Here is a 23,272-nt window from a genome sequence, read left to right as displayed (position 1 = left end):
AGAGAGATGGAAAGAATGAGAGGCTTACTTGGCGAGCCTTTTCATGATTTCTTCTTTCGAGAAGGTGGAGAAGATGCTTCTGATGCAAGCTGATTAAACTTTCCCTTGGAATGGGGTATAGGCAGCCCCACTCCTCACACAGTTCGTATTCCTGGAAGGAAACACATTCATCTCAGTCTCTTCACATGACCAGCCGTGTCATTCAGCCTGTTTTTGACTGACTGTTCACAGTAGTCCAGGGACTGCTCAGCCCTGGGGAGTGTTGGGGAAATGCTGGTGGGAACTTCACTCAAAGGACTAGACTGGCAAAGTAAAGTACAACAATGATGGGAGCAGGCTTAGGTTACTTTCCTCTTGGGTCTACTACAACCAAGAAAAGTAGATGACATATGGAGCCAGTTGTGGGACATCCTAAGTTGGTGGGAAAGACTGAAGAGATTATTAAGGAAGTGGGAAAGAGAGGGGTCAGCACTGTGGCACAGCGGGTTAAGCTGCTGACTGTGACCTCAGCAGCCTATGTGCATGCTGGTTCTGATTTAGCTACCTCTGCTTCCAGTCCAGCTCCCTATGCATACACCTGGGAAAGCAGCACAAGATGGTCCAAGTGCCTGGAACCCTGCCATCCACATGGGAGATCTGGATAAATTCTCCTGGCTGTTAACAGCCATTTGGAGACTGAAATCTCTCTTCTTCTTCTCCCTCTTTGTAATTCTGGCTTTCAAGCAAATATTAAAAACAAAACACAAAAACCAGAAGAACTTATTTCAAGAAACAACATCTACTCAGCTCTGACAATAGCCACAGACTTTTACAAGAAAATTTTGGCTATAGCAAGCTAATCCTCCACCTATGGTGCTGGTATCCCATGTGGGCACTGGTTCAAGTCCTGGCTGCTCCAGTACTGATCCAGCCCCCTGCTAACTGCCTGGGAAAGCAGTGGTGGATGGCTGAAGTCCTCAGATCCTGCACCCTGTCTCTCCTTCTCTCTCTGCAACTCAGCCTTTCCAATAAAAATAAACAACACATCTTTCAAAAACAAGCAAAAAATTCTAATTAAAAAATTTTGGCAATGAAGTTAATATGTAAAAATTACATTTCCATAGACCAATAACATATGGACAAAAAACATGCTGGGAGCTGCATTCCATCCATGGCCCCCACCTGCGATCCCCTATCGCTTATTTGTGAACTCTGGACTACAACATCGGAGAACAGAATTCCCAGGGTTCTGTTTAATATCTACTGTGGTGGTGTATGGAATCCGCTCCCCCTTCCCTCTTCCAACACTGCCTAGGCTGCCTCAGTGGTTCTCAGCTGATCCTGGGCTCCATCAATCTGGGCTTTTCCGGTCACTGGATGCAAGAGGGGATATCAAAAGGTTCATGGGAAAGTGGAATTAAAATACAAGTTTGGCTTGGAAAAAAAAATTCTGAAATTCATACAGTTTTTTCAGCAAATACACTTTCCTTGAACTCTTTAAAGATTCTAATTATGTTATAATCATCTAAATATGTGCCATATCACTTCTCTCCCCAAAATGTGAGTCACTCAGTGCAGGCGGTTAGTTAGCGTTGTTGCACCACCGTCACAGAGTGACTGGCAGCTAACAGGCTTTCAGCAAATGCTTCCTCACTGAGCAAACACTGGCACGAGCATCTGCATTGAACTAGGTGAAACCTGACTGTGCACTTGGATGCCTAAAACACCCATGCGACGATATTTAAATTCATTAATAACTATACTAATTTAAATAAAAAACAACACGGAAAAATGAAATGCATGCAGTTTTTTAATCACACGTGTTTTACATGATTGGAAGACCCCCTATACCAGAACGTTTTTTTTTTTTTTTTTTCCAGTGAAACAAAATCTTCTATTTCCAGTTTTTCTTGGTACTTGATAAAATATCTTTGGGACAATTTTAAGAGCGACTGGGTAACTTCTTGGTCAAGGGAAGGATGCTGCTGCCCGGTGTCACAGCAGTTCCACTTCTAAGGACACCGGCTGCATTTACCATACCCACTATAGATAATCTTAGACATGAATGTCAGAACAACAGCATAAGTGTCAATTGTATTATCTTTTCTACTGATGCTTATGTGGCTAAATTTTACACACCCATACCTGGTTAACTAAATGTGGTATAGTTGCTGCAAAATTTGTTGACACTGCTAGGAGGAAAGGGGTCTAGACAACCAGTTAAGGAGCTGCAGCTGTGAAAAGAGGTTGACGTTACATAGCACTGAGGAAACGGTACCTGAGCCTCCACAATCATGTTCATGACAGCTGACGGATCCTCGACACAGCAGCTCCTCAAGGCCTGCCAGTCGCTCCACGCTGGGGGAGTCTGCAAAGCCAGAATCTGAGAAAAGACAGGCAAACCCATCAGACCCCACTGCCACTTTTCCCTCTGGCAGTCATTCCTGGTGTCACTCCAGGCCACCCTAAGGGCTCTGCCTCAAATGGAGCATGTCAAAATTTTCTCAAAAAGCAGGGAAGAGAGTAGGTGACTTTGATTGACTGATTTGAAAGGAAGAGTTATAGAGAGAAAGAGTGAGAAGTGGGGTGCGAAGGGAGAGATCTTTTCTCTGATGGTTTATTTCCCAAATGGCTTCAATGGCTGAGACTGGGATAGACTAAAGCCAGGGGCCTAGAACTCAGCCCAAATCAGGCTCAATTACTTTGGGCCATCTTCTGCTGCTTTCCCAGGTGTATCAGAAGAAAGCCAAATTGGAAGTGGAGCAGCTGGGACTTGAACAGGTGCCTATATGAGATTCTGGCACTGCAGGTTGTCTCATGGCTTACTGTGCCACAATGCCAGTCCCTTCCATACCTTCTAAGGTCACTTGTACCATGCTCCCCCATCTCAAAATCCACGTCAGATACTCTCTTTGCTTGTGGAATCACATTTCATGCAGCTCTTTAGCTCTGCATGCAAACTACTGAGAAAGAAGAAAACTTTTTCCACTTGCTATTTTCACTGTCTCTAGTGGAATGGACACATGGAAAAATGAGTCTAACTTCCATGCATGTTATACAACTCTTCCTATTAAATCTACAAAACATATCCTGGAGGAATCTTTCCCTTTCAGAAATCCTTTCACAATGGCTCTGCATATATACAATAATTTTTTTTAAAGACACAATACACATAACAAGCACAAAGTTCAAATGCACACGTGAAACAGCATTTGTGCACAGCAAAGTTAATTTTGCTACTTTCACCTCTGCCTAAAGCAAGCATATTTAAAACCATAAGAAACAGACATAGAGGTCAGATGCAGAGCAAAATTCTTGTGTCTTGAAATCCTCCCTGGTATGAGAAGAGATTGAGGCTGGAATAAGGGGGGAGGGAGGGAAGGCTGTTCCCATCCTCCTGGTGTCCTAGCCCTCACCTTCTTTTTTTTTAAAAAAAGATTTAATTATTTTTATTTGAGAGGAGGAGAGACAGAAAGGAAGATCTTTTGTCTGCTGATTTACTCCCTGAGTGGCTTCAATGGCCGGAGCTGCGCTGATCCAGGAGTCCGGAGCCTCTTCCGGGTCTCCCATGCGGCTGCAGGGTCCCAAGGCTTTGGGCACCGTCCTCAACTGCTTTCCCAGGTCACAAGCAGGGAGATGGATGGGAAGAGGGGCCACCAGGACACCCATTGGGGCCCACATGGGATCTCAGCATGTGCAAGGCAAGGACTTTAGCTGCTAGGCCACTGCTCCGGGCCCAAGGCCTCACCTTCTGATACACCTGCAGCTCAGCCAGCTTCCTGTGCAGCTCACACTTGAGTCCCTCCTGAACAGCTGTGTCTGAGCTGCAGTAGGCCAGGATCTCCAGACAGAACTCCAGGGGCCACCTGTCCACCAACTGGAGGGCCAGCCGGCTCCTGAGGGAGGCGTCCTTCACAGCAAACAGGTACTGCCAACCTTCTTTGTCTGTAAGACAAAAGATACCCAGTGGCAGCCAAGTTGGTGCCAGTAAAGCTCGATAGCTCAAGTTACTTTGTTCTTTCTTCTTTCTTTGGGTAGATTTACTTATTTGAAAGGTGAAATTACAGAGAAAGAGGAGGGAGAGACATTTTGTTTCAGCTGGGTCACTCCCTAAATGGCTTCAAAGGCCAGTTCAAATTCAGGAGTCCCTGAGTTTCTTTGGGGGTTCCCATGTTGCTACAGGGGCTCAATGACTTGGGCCATCTTCTGCTGCTTTCCCAGCAGCAATTGCAGGGAGTTAGACTGGGTATGGAACAGCCAGGACTTAAAACCAGTGACCATGCAGAATGCTGACACTACAGATGGTGGCTTAACTTCTTGCATTACAATGCTGGTTCCCTCGGGTTACTTTTTAGCAGGTGGCACAGTGGATTACTCAACTATTTGTGGTACCAGCATTTTGTATTCAGAGATCTGGCTGCTCTGATTCTGATCTAGCTCTCTGCTAATGTGTCTGGGAAAGCAGCAGCAGGTGGCCCAAATGATTGGGCTCTTGCCACCCACATGGGAGACCCAGATGGAGCTCCTGGCTTTGGCATGGTCCAGGTCTAGCTGGTGTGGGCATTTGAGAAGTGAGCCAGCAAACAGAAGATCTCTCTCTCTGTCTCTCTTTCTCTTTGCCTTGCTCTCTATAAATCTACCTTTCAAATTTTCAGTCAATTCTTTTACCCTCAAGAAGAAGACTGCTTCATTTCACAAAACAGGAGCTTGGAGGATCTTTCAATCCATATGGCCTTATCTTGCTTTTGTACTTGGGGCTGTTACATGCCAAGGAGAAAAAACCCCTGTGTTTCCCTTTGTGTAAATACAAGGCAGGGGGCTTTGAGAAGGGAGAGAAGGCAAGAAGGAACAAGGAGAGGGGGAACACAATCAAAAGGAATGCAGGAAGGGAGGAAGCGACGAGGCACTCTGCATTTCGTCTTGCTGCCGGTATAGCACCGATTCACACCCTCCTTGCTGCTACTTTGGTTTTCTCTGCAGTTTCTCTTGTTTGCCCCCTAGGAACCACCTGCATGTTATCCTAGGTAAACTAGTTTCACCCCTTGGATAGCCTGTCATCCCTACTTCATAGATCTCTTATAACCCACTTCGGAAATCTGCTCTTGGAGTTGGCTCCAGGAGCGATCACATGCCGGTTGGTGGATTTGTTGCCTACTCCAGCAGGCATGTTCTTTCCGGAGGGCAGCCAGGCCTCCCACTCTTACTCTTGCCCTCCTAGTAGAGTGTTATAGCTCATTGGCCTTCCACTCCGGTTCTACATCAGCATCTCCTGGGACTGCCCATCATGCCCACAGTCTGCTTATATGTCCTCTTTGGAGCAGAGCTATGTTCTTCCCTTTCTGTAGTGCTTGTGGCTGCTTTCACGCATAATGGCAGAGTTTGGGTGGCTGCCACTGAGTCCATCTGGCCTACTAAGTCCTGGATAGTAGAAGTGTGCAAATCCCTGTTTTAAATACTTGCTTGAACCTGAACCTCATCCTGATCCTCTGGGCCTGGAGCTTAGATTATCTGTAGTTTATGAAATTTCACAGCGATTCTGAAATGTAGGATTGAGACTAAGAGGATGCTTCAGACAGTTCATGGAAAAATGGAAATGGTCACTTTAATGCAGAAAAGTTTGGGAACTTTATATCATTTTTCATAATGCACACCTTCCATAAACTTTATCGATAGCCCTGTTATGCATGGGTCCCACAATTCTTTGTACTAACATAAACTGATCTTTAAAAACATTTATTCATCTATTTTTATTGAGCTGAAGGGCAGAGAGACATACAGAAGTCTTCTGCTGTATCCCTTCAATGTTTGCAAGAGCTATGGCTGGTTCAGGCTGAAGCTGGCAGCCCAGAAATCCACTCGAGTCTCCCACGTGGATAGCAAAGAGGCATAAACTCGAGTGATGACTTATAACTTCCCAGAAGCTGGAATTAGGAGCTGAGGTAGAACCTGAACCCAGGCCTTCCAACATGAGGTGGGGCATCCCTCCTGTGTGGGATGGGGCATCCCAAGGAGCATCTTAATCTTTGCAACAAATGCCCACCCCGAGATTACCTTTCAATTTCACTTTTCCATGAGCATTTTGAGTTAATTGGCTGAGTTTTGGTGATTGATCAAGTGCTCATTTTACAGTCAGGCTTGGGTTCTCAACCTGAGTCTTTTCCAAGTCCCATTTTACCACCTCTCCTTCCTGGGTAAGCTTCCTCATCTCTCTGAGCCCTTGGCTCCTCCCTGTCACATGTGACTATGGTGGCGCTGTTTTCTAGAGTTACTGTGAGGATGAACTGCAATGCTGGATTTGGTGCATGCTGTTGCTCTAGGGAAGGAGGCGGGAGGCACAGCTTTCCACTCACCGCAGGCCGCAGCACAGCTTAGCACTGCATCCTCGATGCTGCTCAGATCATCTGCATCTCGCCCGTACGCTTCGGTGAGCCGCAGGGCGCGGGGCCAATCACTGGCTGCCAAGGCTTCCTCAAAGGCTTCGGTGAGCACATCCAAGGCCAGGGGAGAATGCAGGCCCAAGAGGACAGTGGAGACGCTGCTCCGACCACAGAGACTTGCTGCCAGACTCTGTCCCTGCTCCAAGGACCCCAGGAGGGGCTCCCAGGCTATCATTAGTGCGGCCTCAAGCATAGGGAATTGTTCTAGAAGGTGCTCACACTCCCGGGCTACCTGCTCTGCAGTCAGAGGCACTTCCCTGCGACCGCGAAGCTCCTTCCAGGACAAGGTGGGCTTGGTGACCTTTAACCCCCGGGAGGCCCCCAGGCAGGCTACTGTAGCCAGTAGCTTGGAGCGGGACTTAAGGAAGGCTAAAGCAGAGGAGGTGAGGGCCGATGAGGCTGAATCCTTTGGGGAGGAGTGAGGTTTTTTCTCCCCAGGGGGATGCTCGGTGGGCCTTGGGGAGCTCAGGGGAGGAGGCAGAGGATCATCCAGGCAATGGGAGGAGTGCTGCTGGGCCAGGAAGCCCAGCTGGGTTAGGACAGATGACATCTGCTGGCTCTGCTGGGAAGGGCGAAGAGTAAGGGGCTCACAGCAGTAGTTGACGATGACCTGTGGCACACTTAGGTGGAGACCTTCTCGAGCCACAAGGGCCGCCAGCCTGAAGGGAATGAAGCACAGGGTGCATGAGGTCCAACCATCCAGGCACCATCACCTTATCATCCAACTTCCCCACACTTCCACAAGGCAATGACAACGTTCTTAGCAGTTCTTGTAAAAGGTAGCCTACCGGACACATCCTCTGGCCCTTTCACTGAACAGATCTGGGAGAGTCAAGCATATCCCTCCACAAAGAGGCTCTTTATTAATTTTTGCAGCTATGTAATACTCTGTGATACAGATGAACCATTACTGTCTCCTTTTGACTGACAACGGATTGTTCTGACACATGCCCATAAGACAATGATTTTCCACATACTTCACACTTATAATCACGCTGCAGAATAAAATTTCCAGTGTGTACTGGCAGGTGTCGGACATAGGAGTTTACAATTTTAACAGGGGTTGTACCAATTCAATCTCTGAGGATGCTAGCCTCTGTGCAGAATAACCAATTCTGATAGTGCCAAAGTTTTGGATTTTTGCCTATCCCAATGTTTAGATTCACATATTCATTGCTTGCCATGAAAATGCTAGGGATGGTGAGACAGACAAGAAAATGAGGCAGAAGCAAATTACAGGCAAAGTATGGAAGAAACCCCCATTCTGTGTTGACCCCTCACCCAGTCCCGCCCAGCCAGGCCCATTCGGCTTCCCCGGATGGACCCCCGAGGGGTCATGGCCAGCTCACTGAGGGCAGCCTCCTACCTGCTTGGAGGAACTTGTCTCTCCAGCAGGAGATGTGACACCAGCTGGGAAGAGCTCTGCTGCAGCAGGACAAAGGGGTTTCCCACCTTGACCTCCACATGATCTGTAAAGGTAGAGAACGTGTTTATGGCACCAATTTTGACAGTGAAGAACTCTGTTACCCAGAATCAACAAAAATGAAAGCAAAAACCAGTGTCAAAGTGAAGGCAACACTGAGAGCCGCCCTTCTGTTGATTCATTACATGCAGGGGGTGTTTTCGACATGACCCTGACTACGAGTTCATATGCACCTTATTGTGGCCCAAAGGCTTCCAACACAAACTGTGGCAGGCAAGTAAGGATTTGCACAATTCAACTCTTTTTTTTTTTCTTAAGATTTATTTATTTTTATTGGAAAGGCAGATACACAGAGAGGAGGAGAGACAGTCGAGGATGGCCCAAAGGTTTGGGACCCTGCACCCCTGTGGGAGACCCAGAAGAGGTTCCTGGTTCCAAGCTTCGGATCGGCACAGTATCGGCCATTGCGCTTACTTGGGGAGTGAATCATTGGACGGAAAATCTTCCTCTCTGTCTCTCCTCCTCTCTGTATATCTGACTTTGTAATAAAAATAACTAAATCTTAAAAAAAAAAAAAAAGGAAGTGTTACAGAGAGAGAGTGAGAGCAAGAGAGATCTTCTACCCAGTGGCTTGTTCACTCCTCAGATGGCTGCAATGGCCAGAGGTGGGCTGATCTGAAGCTGGCAGCCTGGAGTTTCTTCTGGTTCTTCTACATGGGTGCAGGGACCCAAGGCTTTGGCCCATCCTCTGTTCTCCCAGGCCAATAGCAGGGAACATGATGGGAAGTGGAGCAGCCAGGACTTGAAACAACACCCATAAGGGATGCTGGGGTTTAAGGTGGATGATTAGCCTGCTATGATACCACATTAGTCCCAAATTCTTCTCTTAATTCAATTTCCAAAGAACTTTTTGGAGTTCTCCCATATGAATAGCCTCAAGGTAATCTTACATGATATTTCTATTTATTTAGAATTTTTTTAGAGGCTGGCACCATGGCTCAGCAGGCTAATCCTCCACCTTCAAGTGTGAGATATGGGTATCCATATGGGTCCTGGTCCATGTCCCAGCTGTTCCACTTCACTTCTAGCTCCCTGCATATGGCCTGGGAAAACAAAGGAGCATGGCCCAAACACTTGGGACTCTGCACACACCTGGGAGACCCGGAAGAGGCTCCTGGCTTTGGATTAGCTCAGCTTTGGCCATTGCGGCCATTTTGGCAATGAAACAGTTGATGGAACATACTTCCCTCTCTGTCTTTGCTTATCTCTGTAAGTCTGCCTTTCCAATAACAACAACAACAAATAAATAATAATAATAATGATAAAACTATTTTAAAAATCTTATCTGAGAGACAGAGAGAAAGAGATAGACAATGATTCATTCTCCAAATGCCCCAATATGTTTGGGGCTGGGCTGGGGCAAAAGCAAGAAGCTAGAATCGCAAGCCACATTTCCCACATGGGTGCCAGGAACCCAAGTACTCAAGCCATCCCTGCTGCCCTGCTGACTCTGCATTGCTGGGAAGCTGGAATCCAGAGCCAGAGTTGGGGATTAAACCTAGGCTTCTCCAGGGGGTACTGGAGTTTTAACTGTTGGCTAATTGCCTGCTTGGTCATAATATTTTTAGTGCAACTGTGGTTTCACTATGATTTATCCCATGAGGTCAGATGGGGAATTTTCTACTAATTGCATCAAACTGTCAAACTCAAAAGGTTTGCTATTTTGGAATATTCCAGATTTTGGATTTTTGGATTAGGGATACTTAATCTACAGTTGCATTGTGGATTCAGAAAAATCGAGCACTCTTGTTAGAGCGTGCATTGCTCTGCTGTGTGCACAAATCCACAAGGCTCCCAGGGTCTGACAGAGCTTTTCTAATCCCCAAGTCCATGAGAACTTTTGAGTACTCTGTATGTTATCCAGTGACTTAGAGGTCTTACCAATCTAGTGTCCTTGGCTAGTGCCGCATCCAGAACCTCTTCATCAAGCACCCTTCTCTCCCTTGCCCTAAACGTTTGCAGCTCAGCCAAGACTGCACTTCCACCTTCATGCCCCTTACCAGGCTCAGAGCTCAGACTCCGAAGCAGAATAGCAGCCAGGGTGCTGCAGTAAGTGAAGAAGGTGCCCACGTAGTCAGCTGGGCTGCTGCCCACTTGGGTCTGTTTGCCCAAAGTTTTCTGGAGTAACTGAGACTGGACACGCACGGGGTGGGCCTCCGCATCCGGAGCTTTGTGGGCTGCCTGCTCCACCAGGGAAGACAGTGGAGGACTCCTGGGCTCTGAGAGAAATTACAACAGAAAGGACACAAGCTGTTATTTATGCACCCAGCCATGTGTCAGTTTCTGACCCAGTATGGGAACCAGGCCTCTCATATGCTGCATATGCCATCCCGGGGAATCACCCTTATAAAGCAGTCAGAAAACCACAGGGGTGTCCTGGACAGGTGGAAGTTCGACTCTGGAAAATCTGAGTGCACAATTCTGTTTGCACCCTCTGAAGTGGATCAGTGGATTCCACCCTTCTTTGGGTGGAATTATTGATTGATGGCTGACTTGAGCCTGTTGGGTACATTTCTTATATTGCATGAGTGGAGTACAATGAATCAGCAAATAGAGGGTTAACCACCCTTTCCACTGAGAGATGGGTGAAGCCACGGGCTATGCCCTGCCCAATGAGAAGGGTGGCTGAGTGGTGCAGTTTAGGCCTCAGCCTTTGCCCCTTCGGCTGCTTCGCTCTCTGCTCTTTCCCCTCCCCAGGTCAGCCCTTCTTTGCATACCTGTCTCCAAGCCCACAGCCCTGTACCTGGCAGCTCTAGCGCCTCTCTCAGTGACTGCAGGACCTGATCCAGCTGCTGGGACAGGGTGGTATGACTGGCAACACAGTCCTCAGTGAGGCTGGGCCAGCACATCTGCAGCAGCTCAGTGATGCTGTGCCGGGGTGGGCTTCCTCCCTTTTCTTCTATGCTCTCTATGGAAAGTGAGAAAGATAGTCAGGCGTGCTGCTGACCCAATGTTCCAAGTCCAGGGGAGGCAGGGAAAGAGAGAAAAGCAACTCACCTGACTTAGCTTGTCCAGCTGACAGAAGTGGATAGTTGAGAATCTTACTGATTTGCTGAAGGACAAGTGGAAACCCTCGAATGCCGTCAACACCGAGGAGAACATGGTCTGGCCGTCGACCTGGAAACAGGAGAAGGAAGAAGGCATGCAATAAACAGATAAATAAATAACTTTCGGAGACTTACATTCAGCTCTACTTTTTTGTTAAAAATAAATGTGTTTATTTATGTGAGAAGCAGGGAGACAGAGAATTGTAATTCACTGGTTCTCTCTCAAAATGCCTATAGAGGCTGTGTCTGAGATGGATGGAGGCAGGGAGCCAGATATGCGGTATTAGTCCCATATGACTGGCAGGTCCCCAGCTGTTGCCTCCCAGGGTGCACAGCAGCAGCAGGAAGCTAGAACCAGCTGGAGTGGAATCAGAATTGGGATTCAGGCATTCCAATACGGAATACAATTATGTTAAGTGCTAAGCCAAGTTAACTGGCTGTGTGGCCTGTAAGTGTATCTTCTCCCATATTAAGGAGGAAACACATGCTGCATTTTGAGTGGCAATCTGACTTATTTGATGCTTGAGTTCCCAGGACTACACCTCTGAAAAGATATCCCAGCCTGTGCGCTGGAATGGTTTCAAACTCTCTGGCCTCACCGTGGGATTGCTGTCTCGGGCAAACAAGACTTTTTTTTTTTTTTTTTAAATTCAGGTTTACTGAAGAGAAGATGCATAGCCTAAAGGCACAAACCGCACTAACTTGATTTGGAACACATCCTATGCTTATACTACTGTGCACACTGGAAAACAGGTTCCTCAAATCACTGTAGCTGTCTATGAATATTCAGAAAGTAGGGGGGGGGCAGGGAAACGGGGCCAGTGTCATGGTATAGTGGCTTAGTCCTTTGCCTGCAACACTAGCTAGCATCCTGTATGGGTGCCAGTTGAAGTTCCAGCTGATCTACTTCCAACCCAGCCCCCTGTTAAAGTGCCAACCCAGCCCCCTGTTAAAGTGCCTGGGAAAGCAGCAGAGAAATGTGCAAGAACTTGGGCCCCTGGAGCCCTGTAGGAGAAGAGGATGAAGCTCCCGGCTTCTGGTTTCAGCCTGGCTCAGTCCTGGCTGCTGTTGCCATCTTGGGAGTGAACCAGCAGATAGAAGATTTCTCTCTCTCTCTGCCTTCCAAATAAATAATATTAAAAAAGAAAAAGAAAATGGTACTCATCTTCTTCATACTACCACAAGGAAATCTGATCAGTCCTTTCTCCTTGTCCTCCTACTCCCAGTGACCACCTTCTTCTTGGCATAAGCTAGCCACTCTCAGAAACTCTCTCCCATTTGAGAAGTGGGGACACGGTCAGGCCCGCACACTCACCCCGGCTCTCCAGGCTATGGTTCAGGCGCCGCTCAGCTGTTTCTAAAAGCTGCTTGCAGGTTTTCCACAGCTGGCACTGAGAGCAAGCCAGGTCAAAGGCAGCCATGGCAGGGGGGCTGAGGTCCTCCAGCACCTCTCGCAGGGGAGCAGTGGGCTCCAACAGAGCCGTGCGCAGCCAGAAGTCCTCTTGGAGTGTGGGGATCGGGTCTCCGGAGGTGCTCAGCAGCTTGTCGGTCACGTCAGAGATGGAGTAAAATACCATCCCTGGACACCGAGCAGAGGAATAACAGGCAGAGGGTTAGAATGTCTCGGGCTCCTGCTTTGGGTAGGAAAAGGAATTACCTAGCCCTGTCAGGATAGGTCACTCTGATAGCCCCAGAACCAAATAAGGAGCAAGGACTTGGAGGGAGGTGTAAGAAAGAACCGTGTGTTCCCATCAGAAAAGAGGCAGCTAATGGTGTTTGCTGGAAGAGCTTGTTTACATTAGAGTACATAGGGTGCAAGTATATTCTAGAACAGGCATGGACAACTTCCAGGAGAATGAGCAACAATGTGTGATGGTAATAGGATATATAGCCACTGCTTGTATCTATGGGCTTAGCGTTTGTGACCTCAACAATCAATGGGATAAAAATATTAAGGAAAAAAAATGAACACATAGGCCTGGCACGTTAGCCTAATGGCTAAAGTTCTTGTTTTGTACATGCTGGGATTCCATATGGGTGCCAGTTCATGTCCTGGCTGCCCAGCTTCCCATTCAGCTCCCTGCCTGTGGCCTGGAAAAGCAGTCGAGGATGGCCCAAAGCCTTGGGACCCTGCACCCGCATGAGAGACCTAGAAGAAGCTCTTGGCTCCTGGCTTTGAATTGGCTCAACTCTGGCCATTGCAGCCACTTGAGGAGTGAACCCACAGTGGATGGAAGCTTTTAGTCTTTCCTCTCTGTAAATTTGTTTTTCCAATTAAAAAAATCTTAAAAAAAAAAAGAACACATTCAGACATTTCTTGTTACTAGTTCCTAAAAACTTATACGGGTATTACAAGGAAGCTACAGATATTTAAGAGAACAGGAGGTTGTATATGGATTATACCCAAATACAACATCATTTTACATAAGGAACTTGAGCATTGGTGGATTCTGGTGGCTGTGGGATTCTGGTACCAAGCTCCTGCAGACCCTGTGAACAGACCAGGAAGACGCTGGGACCAGATGCCACTTTCAATGCGTCAGGAAAGGAAGATCTTTGCTGCAGTTGGTCAGCTTTGGGAACTGAGGTTATATGTGTTAACACACAGACATTAAAACAATCTGCTTTGCCTCTGTAGAATTACCCGGGAAGAAAATAAACTCCTAGCGACATGCCAAAAGTTGCAATGGTGGCCACTGAAACATAGGGTGGAAACAGCATTCACTCCTCCCGTTCAGGTAGCACTGGACAAGTGTACTGGAGGGACAGGCACCCAAACCCCCTGAACAGGGAGAAGTAGCTTGCAGATAGAAAACCACTCTGAATGCATCAACATGGCTGCTTGTCAGGACAGGTCTCCTACTTTGGGTTTCTGTTTATGGTCATGAAGATCCTCTGATTTGGACATTTCTTCCCTCCCTCCCAGACCCTTCCCCTCTCCTTCCCCCAGTGTGGCTGTAAGGGCAACCTGACCTGCAGCCGCTGCACTGCCAATGGCCTGCAGAGTTGAACGGCCACTGCCAGTTCTCCGAATGGTACTGCTGCCCCCGTCTGAGTTGTTGTTTTCAATCTTATGTTCTACCCGGGCCAGCTCCTGGATCACCTCCTGGTAGCGCTCCATGAACATTAGTTCTCCGCAGCTGGGCGAAGACTTCAGGTTGAACATGAATACCACCTGCAAGCGGAAGTGGAGGAGTATGTCTAAGGAAGGAACAGCTGTGGCCCAACCACATCTATTATGTAGGCTAATGGGATCATGAAATGTTAAAAAAAAACAGATCAGGCAAAAACCAAACAAACTACAAAAAAAAAAAACCTTGATAAATGGCAGAAGAAAGACCATTAGTGCCCCACCCAGCAGAGAATAAGTTGTACAGTTTAAGAGGAAATACACATGGCCAGTACAAAATGAGAAAGTGTTTCCCTTTACCAGCGATCTCCTATTGTAGTAACAATACTGTATTATAGCTGCCACAACAATAGAGCTTCAAAATCAGTCCTCCGGAAGAAACTGTCACAACCGCTGGAGAAGCAGTTTGGCAGCCTAGACAGCTCTCGAAAGGCTTCTACCTGGTGGCTCAGGAATCCCCAAAGACATTGGCATTTGGTTATTTTTCATTTGAAGAGAGACATATGAGAGAGGTCTTCCATTTACTGCTTTGCTCCCCAAATGCCTGCAACATTTAGGGCTGGGGCAGGCTCAAACCAGGAGCCAGGGATTCAAGTCAGTTCTCTTACGGGAGTCTGTTGACCACTGAAAATGGCCTGTATCATGTTTATTTTTTTGCCCTATAAAAACAGGCGTATGTTCAGAGAAGGAGTTTCAAGTGGTGGGATTGCAGCTGAATAGTTTCTTTTACCTTATGTATAAACAACAGAAATGATTCCGTGTCTACATCTCCAGTGCTGAGGACCCGGACTGCACAGTGGCCCCCTTGGACTCAATGCTGCCGCCCCCTCTCTGGGATCTCCCACGTAGCTCTGGCTGCACATGCGCAGAGCTCCAGGGACGCCCTGCACCCACAGCCTGGCAGGGGACTGGACTTGGCAATCTTTCCTCTGACAAGTGCCTGATGAGGCTTCTCTTTCTCACCTGATAGGCTTCTGCGAAGTTCTCGCGGAGGATGCAGGAGGCCAGCAGGGACTCCGGTGGGGAGAACATCATGGGGATGAGGGAACTCTGGGGCTGCGGCTGCAGCCGGCCGTCCAGCTCATGCCGCCATGACACAGCGTTGAGGCTACCCTCTGTTGGGACAGGAGGATGTGGAGGAGTGACTGGCAAGTCATACATGTTGAGCAGAAATCACACTACTGACCATCTCCCGCCAAATCCTTATCTTCTCTAACTTCTAAATGGGTCTCCATTCTTTTCTTTTTCTTTTCCTCCAAATAAAGGAGAAACCCATGCTATCGCTTTTGGAAACAAGACTTAAGTGCCAGCTTCCATCTTTGGTGATTTTCATTTCTCCCTGATCATGAGTAACTCCACTGGGAGTGAAATAACCCTTCTTCTCTCTTTTTCTCAGTTGAAATCTCTTAGGCCACCTATCGCACAGCCCACTGGAGCACAGGCATGAGCTGCTCAGTCCTGGCTTTTATATCTTGGTGTGTGAAACTTCTGTTTCAGGACAAAGATGCTCTAAGTCGGCAGCTAGGTGGGCCCTCCATACCTGAAGTACTTGTGCTCAGCTCACTGCTTGTGCTTTCCAGGGATAGGTTCGAATTTCTGTCCCGGCCACCTAGATGTATTAGGAAGAAGAGAGAAAATCAGCCACCAGGTCTTTACAGAGTGTAGGAAGTGTCACAGTGGCTTCAAGACCAAGATCAAGGCAGATGAGAGAATAACAGGTGACTACAAACTCACTGCTCCTTTCCCAGCAAGGGCCAGGGGAAGATTGAACATGGCCCCAGGGCTTACTGGACATAGCCTAAACAAGGATTTCCAATGTTGGAATCTGAGAACCATGGCAATTTTCAAGTTATTTCTTCTTCTTCTTCTTCTTTTTTTAAGATTTATTTATTTTTATTACAAAGTCAGATATACAGAGAGGAGGAGAGACAGAGAGGAAGATCTTCCGTCCCATGATTCACTCCCCAAGTGAGTGCAACGGCCGATGCTATGCCGATCCGAAGCCGGAAACCAGGAACTTCTTCCAGGTCTCCCACACAGGTGCAGAGTCCCAAGGCTGTGTTGGCCCCTAATCCAAACTTATTAACTCAACAGAACAAGAGCTGCAGCAACCCAGGCTTGAGGCTTCCTACGTTTCTTTTGTTGCTGCTTAGCTGGGGCCCACTCAGCTTCCAGCTGGAGTCAAGCTTCGACTCCCTCCTGAAATCTGTTTCCTTAACTTGTGGGAACCAGGTGATAAAGTTCTCCAAGAGATTTTCTTTCTGTTTTCAGACAGTGTTTGCATTCATGGTACATTTTTCTTGTTTTCTGGCTATGTGGGTGAATTACAAATTCTTTAAAGACAAAGGCTTGCAATACGCATCATGTTTCATGTTTGAGAGACTTACTATCGTTTAGCACATATGAAACTCTAATCCTTTAGAAATTGGCACCAAAGATCTAATGGAAATGTGATTATCTATAACTTCAATACTGTACTCCTGCACAGCCTTCCTGTATCACACAACTTTAGGAAAAACCCATCAACGGGCAAAAAACTAAAATAGAAAAAAAGTACAGCACACAATCACAAAATATTTTCCTTACTGTAATGCGACAAGAAAACTCAACAGGAAAATAGACCTCACACATAATTAAACAGTTCACAGCAAAACATACAGGTCCAACAAATGTAACAACAACAACAAAAAATCAGTCTAAAAAAGTACTAAAGCAATATTGCAGCAATATTGCGCTAATGATACTGACAATGACTTTAAAAATCTGGTATTACTCATTGATGGATATATATGGAAAGAGGTGACCACATACACCCAGCTGCTAAGAAATAAAAAATTGTTCCACCTTTTACAAGGCATCTTGGTAATATCTATCTATATTTAATATTTATGCACCATTCACCTACCAATTTACTGCTAGGAACCTAATCTATTCTCATTTAAGTTTGCATAGACATGTAACAGGTTATTTACTATAGTACTGTTCATAATAATAAAAAACTGGAAACTGATTATGAACAAGGCACACATCATAATGGAAATACTAAACAAACATCAAAACGATAAGTGAAAGAAACCCATTCTCAATATATTATTTGCTATACCTCTTCATATAAAGGTACTTCAAAAAGTTCATGGAGGCAGGGGCTGGTACAACAGTACAGTAGCTTAACCCTCCACTTGTAACACCGGTATCCCTTGTGGGAGTCAGTTGAGTTCTGGTTGCTCCACTTCCAATCCAGCTCTCTGCTTATGGCCTGAGAAAGCAGCGGAGGATGGACCAGGTGCATAGGCTTCCACACCCATGTGGGAAACCTGGAGGAAGCTCCTGGCTCCTGGTTTTGGACCAGCCCACTTCGTCAGGAAGCTGAAATCAGGAGCTAGGGCTGGGTATCAAGCGCAGGTATTCTGATAGGGGACATGATGACCAAAAGTTCATCGCTAAACTATTTTTTTTTAAAGATGTATTTATTTTTATTGGAAAGTTGGACTTACAGAGAGAAGGAGACAAAGGAAAAGATCTTCCATCTGCCGGTTCACACCCTAAGTGGCTGCAATGGCTGGAACTGAGCAGATCCAAAGCCAGGAGCCTCTTCCAGGTCTCCCACATGGGTGCAGGGTCCTCAGGCTTTGGGCCATCCTCAACTGCTTTCCCAGGTCACAAGCAGGGAGCTGGATAGGAAGTGGAGCACCCGGGACGCAAACAGGTGCCCATACGGGACTCTGGTGCACCAGACCACTGTGCCAGGCCCTAAACGATTTTTTTAAATTTCAATTTTCCATGAATGCTTTGAAGTACCCTTGTACAAAAGAGAATAAATGAAAAAAGTTGAAGGTTTTGATATTTATAGTATGACACACACACATACACACACACACACAGATATATGCCCTTGCATGGGGCATGGCAACGAGGTACAGAGAGCTCTTCAGATTACCTGTCCGACTCTTCCTGGTCCGACGACCCCGGCGGAGACTAGGGTGCCGTGTAGCCATGGGCCGGTATCTTCTGGAAGGCTGCTCCTCTGAAAGAACAAGGCCAATGGGACACAAGGAGAGTGGTCAGCTTGGATGGCATCTCTCTCTTGAGGGGGCATAAACAGGAGATGTGCCCTGGTCTCTGAGGTATGGAGCGACTCCCTGCGGCAGCTGCCACTGGCTGCCATGATGCTAGGTCCTTGGGTTATGTTGTGTTACTCATATGCACTTCCAGCCCTCCACCAGAATCCTGGGATTTTCTTCCCTCCCCTCTTTTTGCACCCACCTGTGCTGCTCCCTTGCTCTCACCTGAGCTCTGGTTGCTTGTTACCACCTTGTATCTCCACTGGGCCTCGGAGAGAACCTTGGAGAAGTGGTGCAGGCGGCTCTGCAGTCCCTCCTTGCTTCCGCAGCAGCTCTGGTCTTCGTGTGTCTTTGGCTTCTCAAAGGTGTCGTGGCTGCTGATCTCATCCAGCTGTTCCTGAAGGAGCCGGAGGAAGGCCCCGATTGCAAACTCATCGGCTAGGAATCCATTGACCCCACTGGTAAAGTGCTTGAGATCCAAAAAGCTGTGGCTGAGTGGCCCTGGGTGGCTGTCTTTTGGCTCTGCCTTCACACAGTTTGATGCAGCACAAAGAAAGCTCCTGGTGCCACCCAGGGAGCCTCGTTCCGACTTCTTCTCGGGCTGGGCTGTGTGCTGGGGGCTCTCCGATGGGGACCTCAAGCCCAAGGGGCCCTTCCCCTCCACCTCATCCTCCTCTGCATAGTCCTCAGGCAGGTGAGGCTCTGGGTGGAGATCAGCAGAGGTGATGAGGAGCAATGAGAAGATGTTTTCTAGAAGTTCCAGGCACAATGCGTCAGGAACACTGTGCAGATACTGCTGACACCTGGCCAGGTATGTTGAGAAAAGATCTGAGGCACCTGCTGAAGTATGTATACATGAAGAAGCTAGAAAAGAGAAAGTAAAATTAGAAAACAATGATGACCAGACTTGTGCATTCCAACTGTAGTTCATTTACTTATCCTTTAATGACTAAAGGGACTCGGGTTATAGTTGGAATAATATGCTTATGACTGGCAGAAAGGTTTTGCTACTTTAACTAAAATCCCACCTTAGTGGACACTCACAATTTTGGTTTTTTTTGAAATATGTTATTTCTCATCTCCGACAAATATTCCCTAATTTCAGTTCCAGCGATGAAGGCAGCACACAGATTCTTCTGTTCTCTATTCTAATTTCACTGATTGTTACATTAAGGCAATCCTGGCCTGCTTAGATCTTGTAAAGAAATACTCCATAGTCAAAAAAGACTAGTTGGGCACTTAGCCTAGTGATTAAGGTACTTAAGTCCCACACTGCACTGCCTCGGTTCGATACCGGATTCTAGCTCCTACTTCCAGCTTCCTACTAATACAGACCCTGGGAGGCAGCAGTGATGGTTCAAGTAATTGGGTTCCGACCACCATGTGGGAGACTTGCATTGAGTGCCTGGCTCCTGGTTTCAGCCCTCACTGAGGGACACTGTACATATATGGGGCATTAACAAGTACGCCCTGTACCTCTCTAAAGAAAAAGGGCTGGGCTCCAAGGTAGAAATCTACTTCAAAGCTGGAAGAGAGAGATAGCCGAATACTACTCAGAGACAGAGAGCAAGCTAAGGAGTTACAAGTTATTATGAAAAATGAAACCCCAGCCCAAACATGACAGCAAATATCTGGGCGAATGGAGACTCTGAGGTCAACTCTGTCAGCCAATGGACACAAAGTGTTTCTTCATCTTTGGATTGACGAGATTGACAACATTTCATAACTATCTAAACCACCTGGGCAGAACCATCAGAGCATATGCCACATCAGGACCCTGGGTCGATACTGGGTGGCTGTCCCCCATCCCCAGGTGCTCGGGTGGTTAGGAAGCTGGGTGTGGCTTCCCCCCTGGTCTGCCCACACCCTCCCATCCCCAGATAGAGGAAAAAGAAATGGAAAACTTGGAAACAATGATCACACCCACTTTTCCCTGATCCTCGATCCTTCCTATCCTTACCAATTATGTAAATGGGCAAAATAATTCCTGGGCATCACAAAATCAAGTAAAGCCCCAAATCTGAGTGGAAAAGAAAAACCACATGAATCACTTGTGGGTACTGGTTGTTCTCAGCTTCTGCTACCCACGAGGGGAAGTGCTGTACCTGGGGGAGAGACAGTGTCACTGGCCAGCTCCGTGGCTGAGGCCGGGTCCTCAGAGGGGCTGTCTTTGCAGTCCTGGCACGAGGAGTGCTGGTGTGAGTTCACACAAAGGGCATAGATGGCATACTTCATGGCACAGAAACCCTGGTAGAGTGTCAGGTTCTGACACCGGCTCAGGTGTTCAGGGACCGGAGTGTCAGCTGAGTCTGAATCATGGAGAGAAATGGGCAGACGGTCAGAGCTGATTCCCTCATGCCTAGGCTCCCAGACTGATTAAGGAGATGTCCAATCTCGCCTTTCTGACCGCATCCCATTCAGGCCTTTCCTCCTACTCAGCATCAGCCTTCAGTCTCCACCTACTAACTTTCCCCACATCTCACGACCTGAGCAGGCAGGTACAGGAATGCTACGCCTGACAAGCATGCATGCACACGGGAGGCCTTCTTCACCTTTGCTTCTTAAAATGCCTCTCTTGCCTCACTTCAGTGCCAGCCCTGATAAAGGTTCTCTTTTGCCTCTTCCAAGTTCAGAAGCCAAGGGTATCTCAGAGGGTCACCAGGGATTAGATTCGAAACACTGGAAAGCTTGCTTTCTGGGTCCTTTAAGAAATCTGCTAAATGAGTTGCCTTTCTGGAAAAACATGTGGAATGTGGTGATACTCATTTTCCAATTAGTACTAGATTCCTGTAAAAGTAAATCAAAGCAACATGTAGGCTTGCAAACATCAATTGCCTCATGGGAGTTTTTTTCTTCTTCAATGGCAAGAACCTAGCCTGCAGGTTGTGACGACACAATGATAAGATTTTTTTCAGAACAAAAAGAGCTTGCTAATGGAGTCTTGAATACAATAGAAAGATCTCTGGTTCGAACAAAGCTTTGTTATTATTTCAAGCAAGTTTTCTTTTACATAACTTAATTTGTTTAACAGAATATGGGAGGAAAGATACAACATGAGGTATGAGAAAGCTTAGCAGCATAAAGCAAGTCTCCGAGAATCTGCCCAAAATTGACAGTGGCAATGCTGTGACTTCAGAAGACAGTTCTTAATTGTGTGTTCCTGACATAGGACATACTCCTGAAGAGGCTCCCCAAGGATCAAGGGTACAGGGCTGGGCTCATAGGACTCCCCACTCTGTATCAAGAAAGACGAGGAATGCCCTCACATCATATAATCTGATTGGGGCCAAGAGCTCTCATTTAGAGAGCAACTGATGAACCATGTTCTTAGGAATCACAATCACCTCTAAGTAAATCTTAGACTGGAAGAAACGCATGCGAAATCAGTCCTGAGAGGACTCTCAGCCAGGTTATTCCCTCCTGCCAACTTACCAGGCTCCTGCTGGAGATCCTTGGCTGGCACCTTGTGTAAGAGTCTGAGAACCTCTTCCTCCCTAAGAGCTGGCAGGTGGGTGAGGTGATGGAGCGAGTACAGCACTGAGTGGCTGTCTCCGCCGTGTAAATGACACAAGAGCTCTCTCTTTGGTATGGGGTTGCTGAAAGGAAAAGTTGGAGGGATGCAAGGGGAGAGAGTTTCTTTCATGTTCTTGAAGAAAGACATATTTCTGTTCCCTTCTTGTTCTTTGCTGGCCCATACATACTAGGTTTCATTTCCCCAAATACCACATTTAATTGTTCTGGAACACAGCCCGATATTTATTTTCCCTTGGGGAATTAAATCCATCAATTCAGATCTCCTTATCCACAAATGGCCCTTCTCTCAACATCTTCTGCAGCTTCTAACTGGCTTCTGACACAAGTTTCTCCAGCTTGACCAGAAGCTGTTGCTTCCTGCCAACTCCCTCTGCCCAATTAATTCAGGAAGTACAGCCAGGGGTGATACAGAGCAAGACAGATCAAGGTTATGAGTTTTCAGGGACATGGGTGGCTTCGCACATAGTTCAGTAAGGTTGTGTTGGATCAAAGTCTGATCCAGGACAATATATTACCTATGAACACAGGCAACACTTAGCTGTGTGATTTTAGGTAATTGACTTAACATCACTGGGCTTTGGTTGTGCCATCTTTAAAATGAAGGGACTATTGGTATCCACCCCATAAGGTTACTACGAGGATGAAGTGGCATTAATAAAGGAAGTGGAACAATGCCTGATATCCAGGAAGTGGGAGAGATGGCTCTATTGTGGGCCTGCATTAATCTCTAGTTTTGTTCCAATGGCCACAGCAAAGAAAATCATTATTTTATGTTTCCTTCCTGATCAATGTGGTCAGCTAAAAGCATTTATATGGAAGATGTCCTGAGAGGACCACATACAGAGCACATGGTCAAGTGTGCCCGATGGCAGGAAAGGGCTCACTGAACAGATGCATACCTGCTCTGCTGTACACACCATTCCAGGACCTCCAGGTGAGCACTCAGTCCATCACAGGCATCCCTGAGGAGCTCATCACCATCCTGCTCCTGTGTCGATAGGGGAAAACATGCAGATGCTAACTCAGGCTCCTGGGTCAGTGGCTATGATAAACAGTAGGACCTTGACTCCTGCCTACACCCAAAGGCCTGGGACACTTAATTCTGGGACAGCCTGGAGAACAGACTAAGAATTACCTGGGGCCTGTGGAGTGTCTGCAGCAGCCGCTTAGCTGACTCTAGACTCTGGCAGTGTGTCCAGCCTAGCAGCACGAGCAGGTGGCGCAGAGGCCTGAATTCTCGATCCAACAGGCAGCCAAGACTTGGGAAATCTTCCTCTTTCAGCAGTGTTAGTGCGGTTACCTGTAAGCCAAAGATGGTTGTGACTAGGCAGCTGTGTTCTAGAGGGGAGACATTCTGGCTTGCTGCTCATTAGGGAAAGTTGTTTCTTAGTACAGCAGGGAGATTTCTGACAATGAACAAAATAAAAATGTGTGTGACAACACCAGGGTATAAACATCTTGGAGGCAGCAACTAACTTTTGTTGTTACCCAAGCTCTTAGCACAGCCAAAGACACACAGAATGGGTCTGATGAATCTATTAAACTCAGTTGCAATCTGAAAGGAAAAGTGACAGGAAATAAACTGTTGGACAGGCCACACA

The 23,272-nt window shown here is 47.1% G+C and overlaps 1 protein-coding gene across 3 annotated transcripts in view; it reads right to left on the bottom strand.

Moving 5' to 3' along the window:
• ZFYVE26 (zinc finger FYVE-type containing 26) overlaps nt 1-23,272 on the bottom strand; it is a 62,327-nt gene that overhangs the window by 28,623 nt on the left and 10,432 nt on the right. For 2 of the 3 annotated variants that reach the window (XM_040975406.1, XM_040975407.1), the window contains exons 6-23: nt 22,807-22,971; nt 22,571-22,659; nt 21,570-21,733; nt 20,243-20,446; nt 18,363-18,974; nt 18,014-18,100; nt 15,617-15,685; nt 15,040-15,191; nt 13,920-14,121; nt 12,262-12,525; nt 10,897-11,016; nt 10,643-10,807; nt 9,900-10,118; nt 7,783-7,885; nt 6,330-7,075; nt 3,728-3,924; nt 2,258-2,362; nt 29-151 (exon numbers count right to left, since the gene is read on the bottom strand). In XM_040975406.1, the coding sequence (XP_040831340.1) occupies nt 29-151; nt 2,258-2,362; nt 3,728-3,924; nt 6,330-7,075; nt 7,783-7,885; nt 9,900-10,118; nt 10,643-10,807; nt 10,897-11,016; nt 12,262-12,525; nt 13,920-14,121; nt 15,040-15,191; nt 15,617-15,685; nt 18,014-18,100; nt 18,363-18,974; nt 20,243-20,446; nt 21,570-21,733; nt 22,571-22,659; nt 22,807-22,971 (3,786 nt within the window). Of the gene's footprint in view, nt 1-28; nt 152-2,257; nt 2,363-3,727; nt 3,925-6,329; nt 7,076-7,782; nt 7,886-9,899; nt 10,119-10,642; nt 10,808-10,896; nt 11,017-12,261; nt 12,526-13,919; nt 14,122-15,039; nt 15,192-15,616; nt 15,686-18,013; nt 18,101-18,362; nt 18,978-20,242; nt 20,447-21,569; nt 21,734-22,570; nt 22,660-22,806; nt 22,972-23,272 lie in introns of all 3 variants that reach the window. The other variant, XM_040975405.1, reaches the window with a different exon arrangement.

The sequence above is a fragment of the Ochotona curzoniae genome, unplaced genomic scaffold, assembly GCF_017591425.1.
Source record: "Ochotona curzoniae isolate NIBS_2020 unplaced genomic scaffold, NIBS_Ocur_1.0 contig_2688, whole genome shotgun sequence".
Classification (NCBI taxonomy): Eukaryota; Metazoa; Chordata; class Mammalia; order Lagomorpha; family Ochotonidae; genus Ochotona; species Ochotona curzoniae.
The sequence above is the reverse complement of the archived record's forward strand: the minus strand, read 5'-3'. Positions and strand labels throughout refer to the sequence as shown.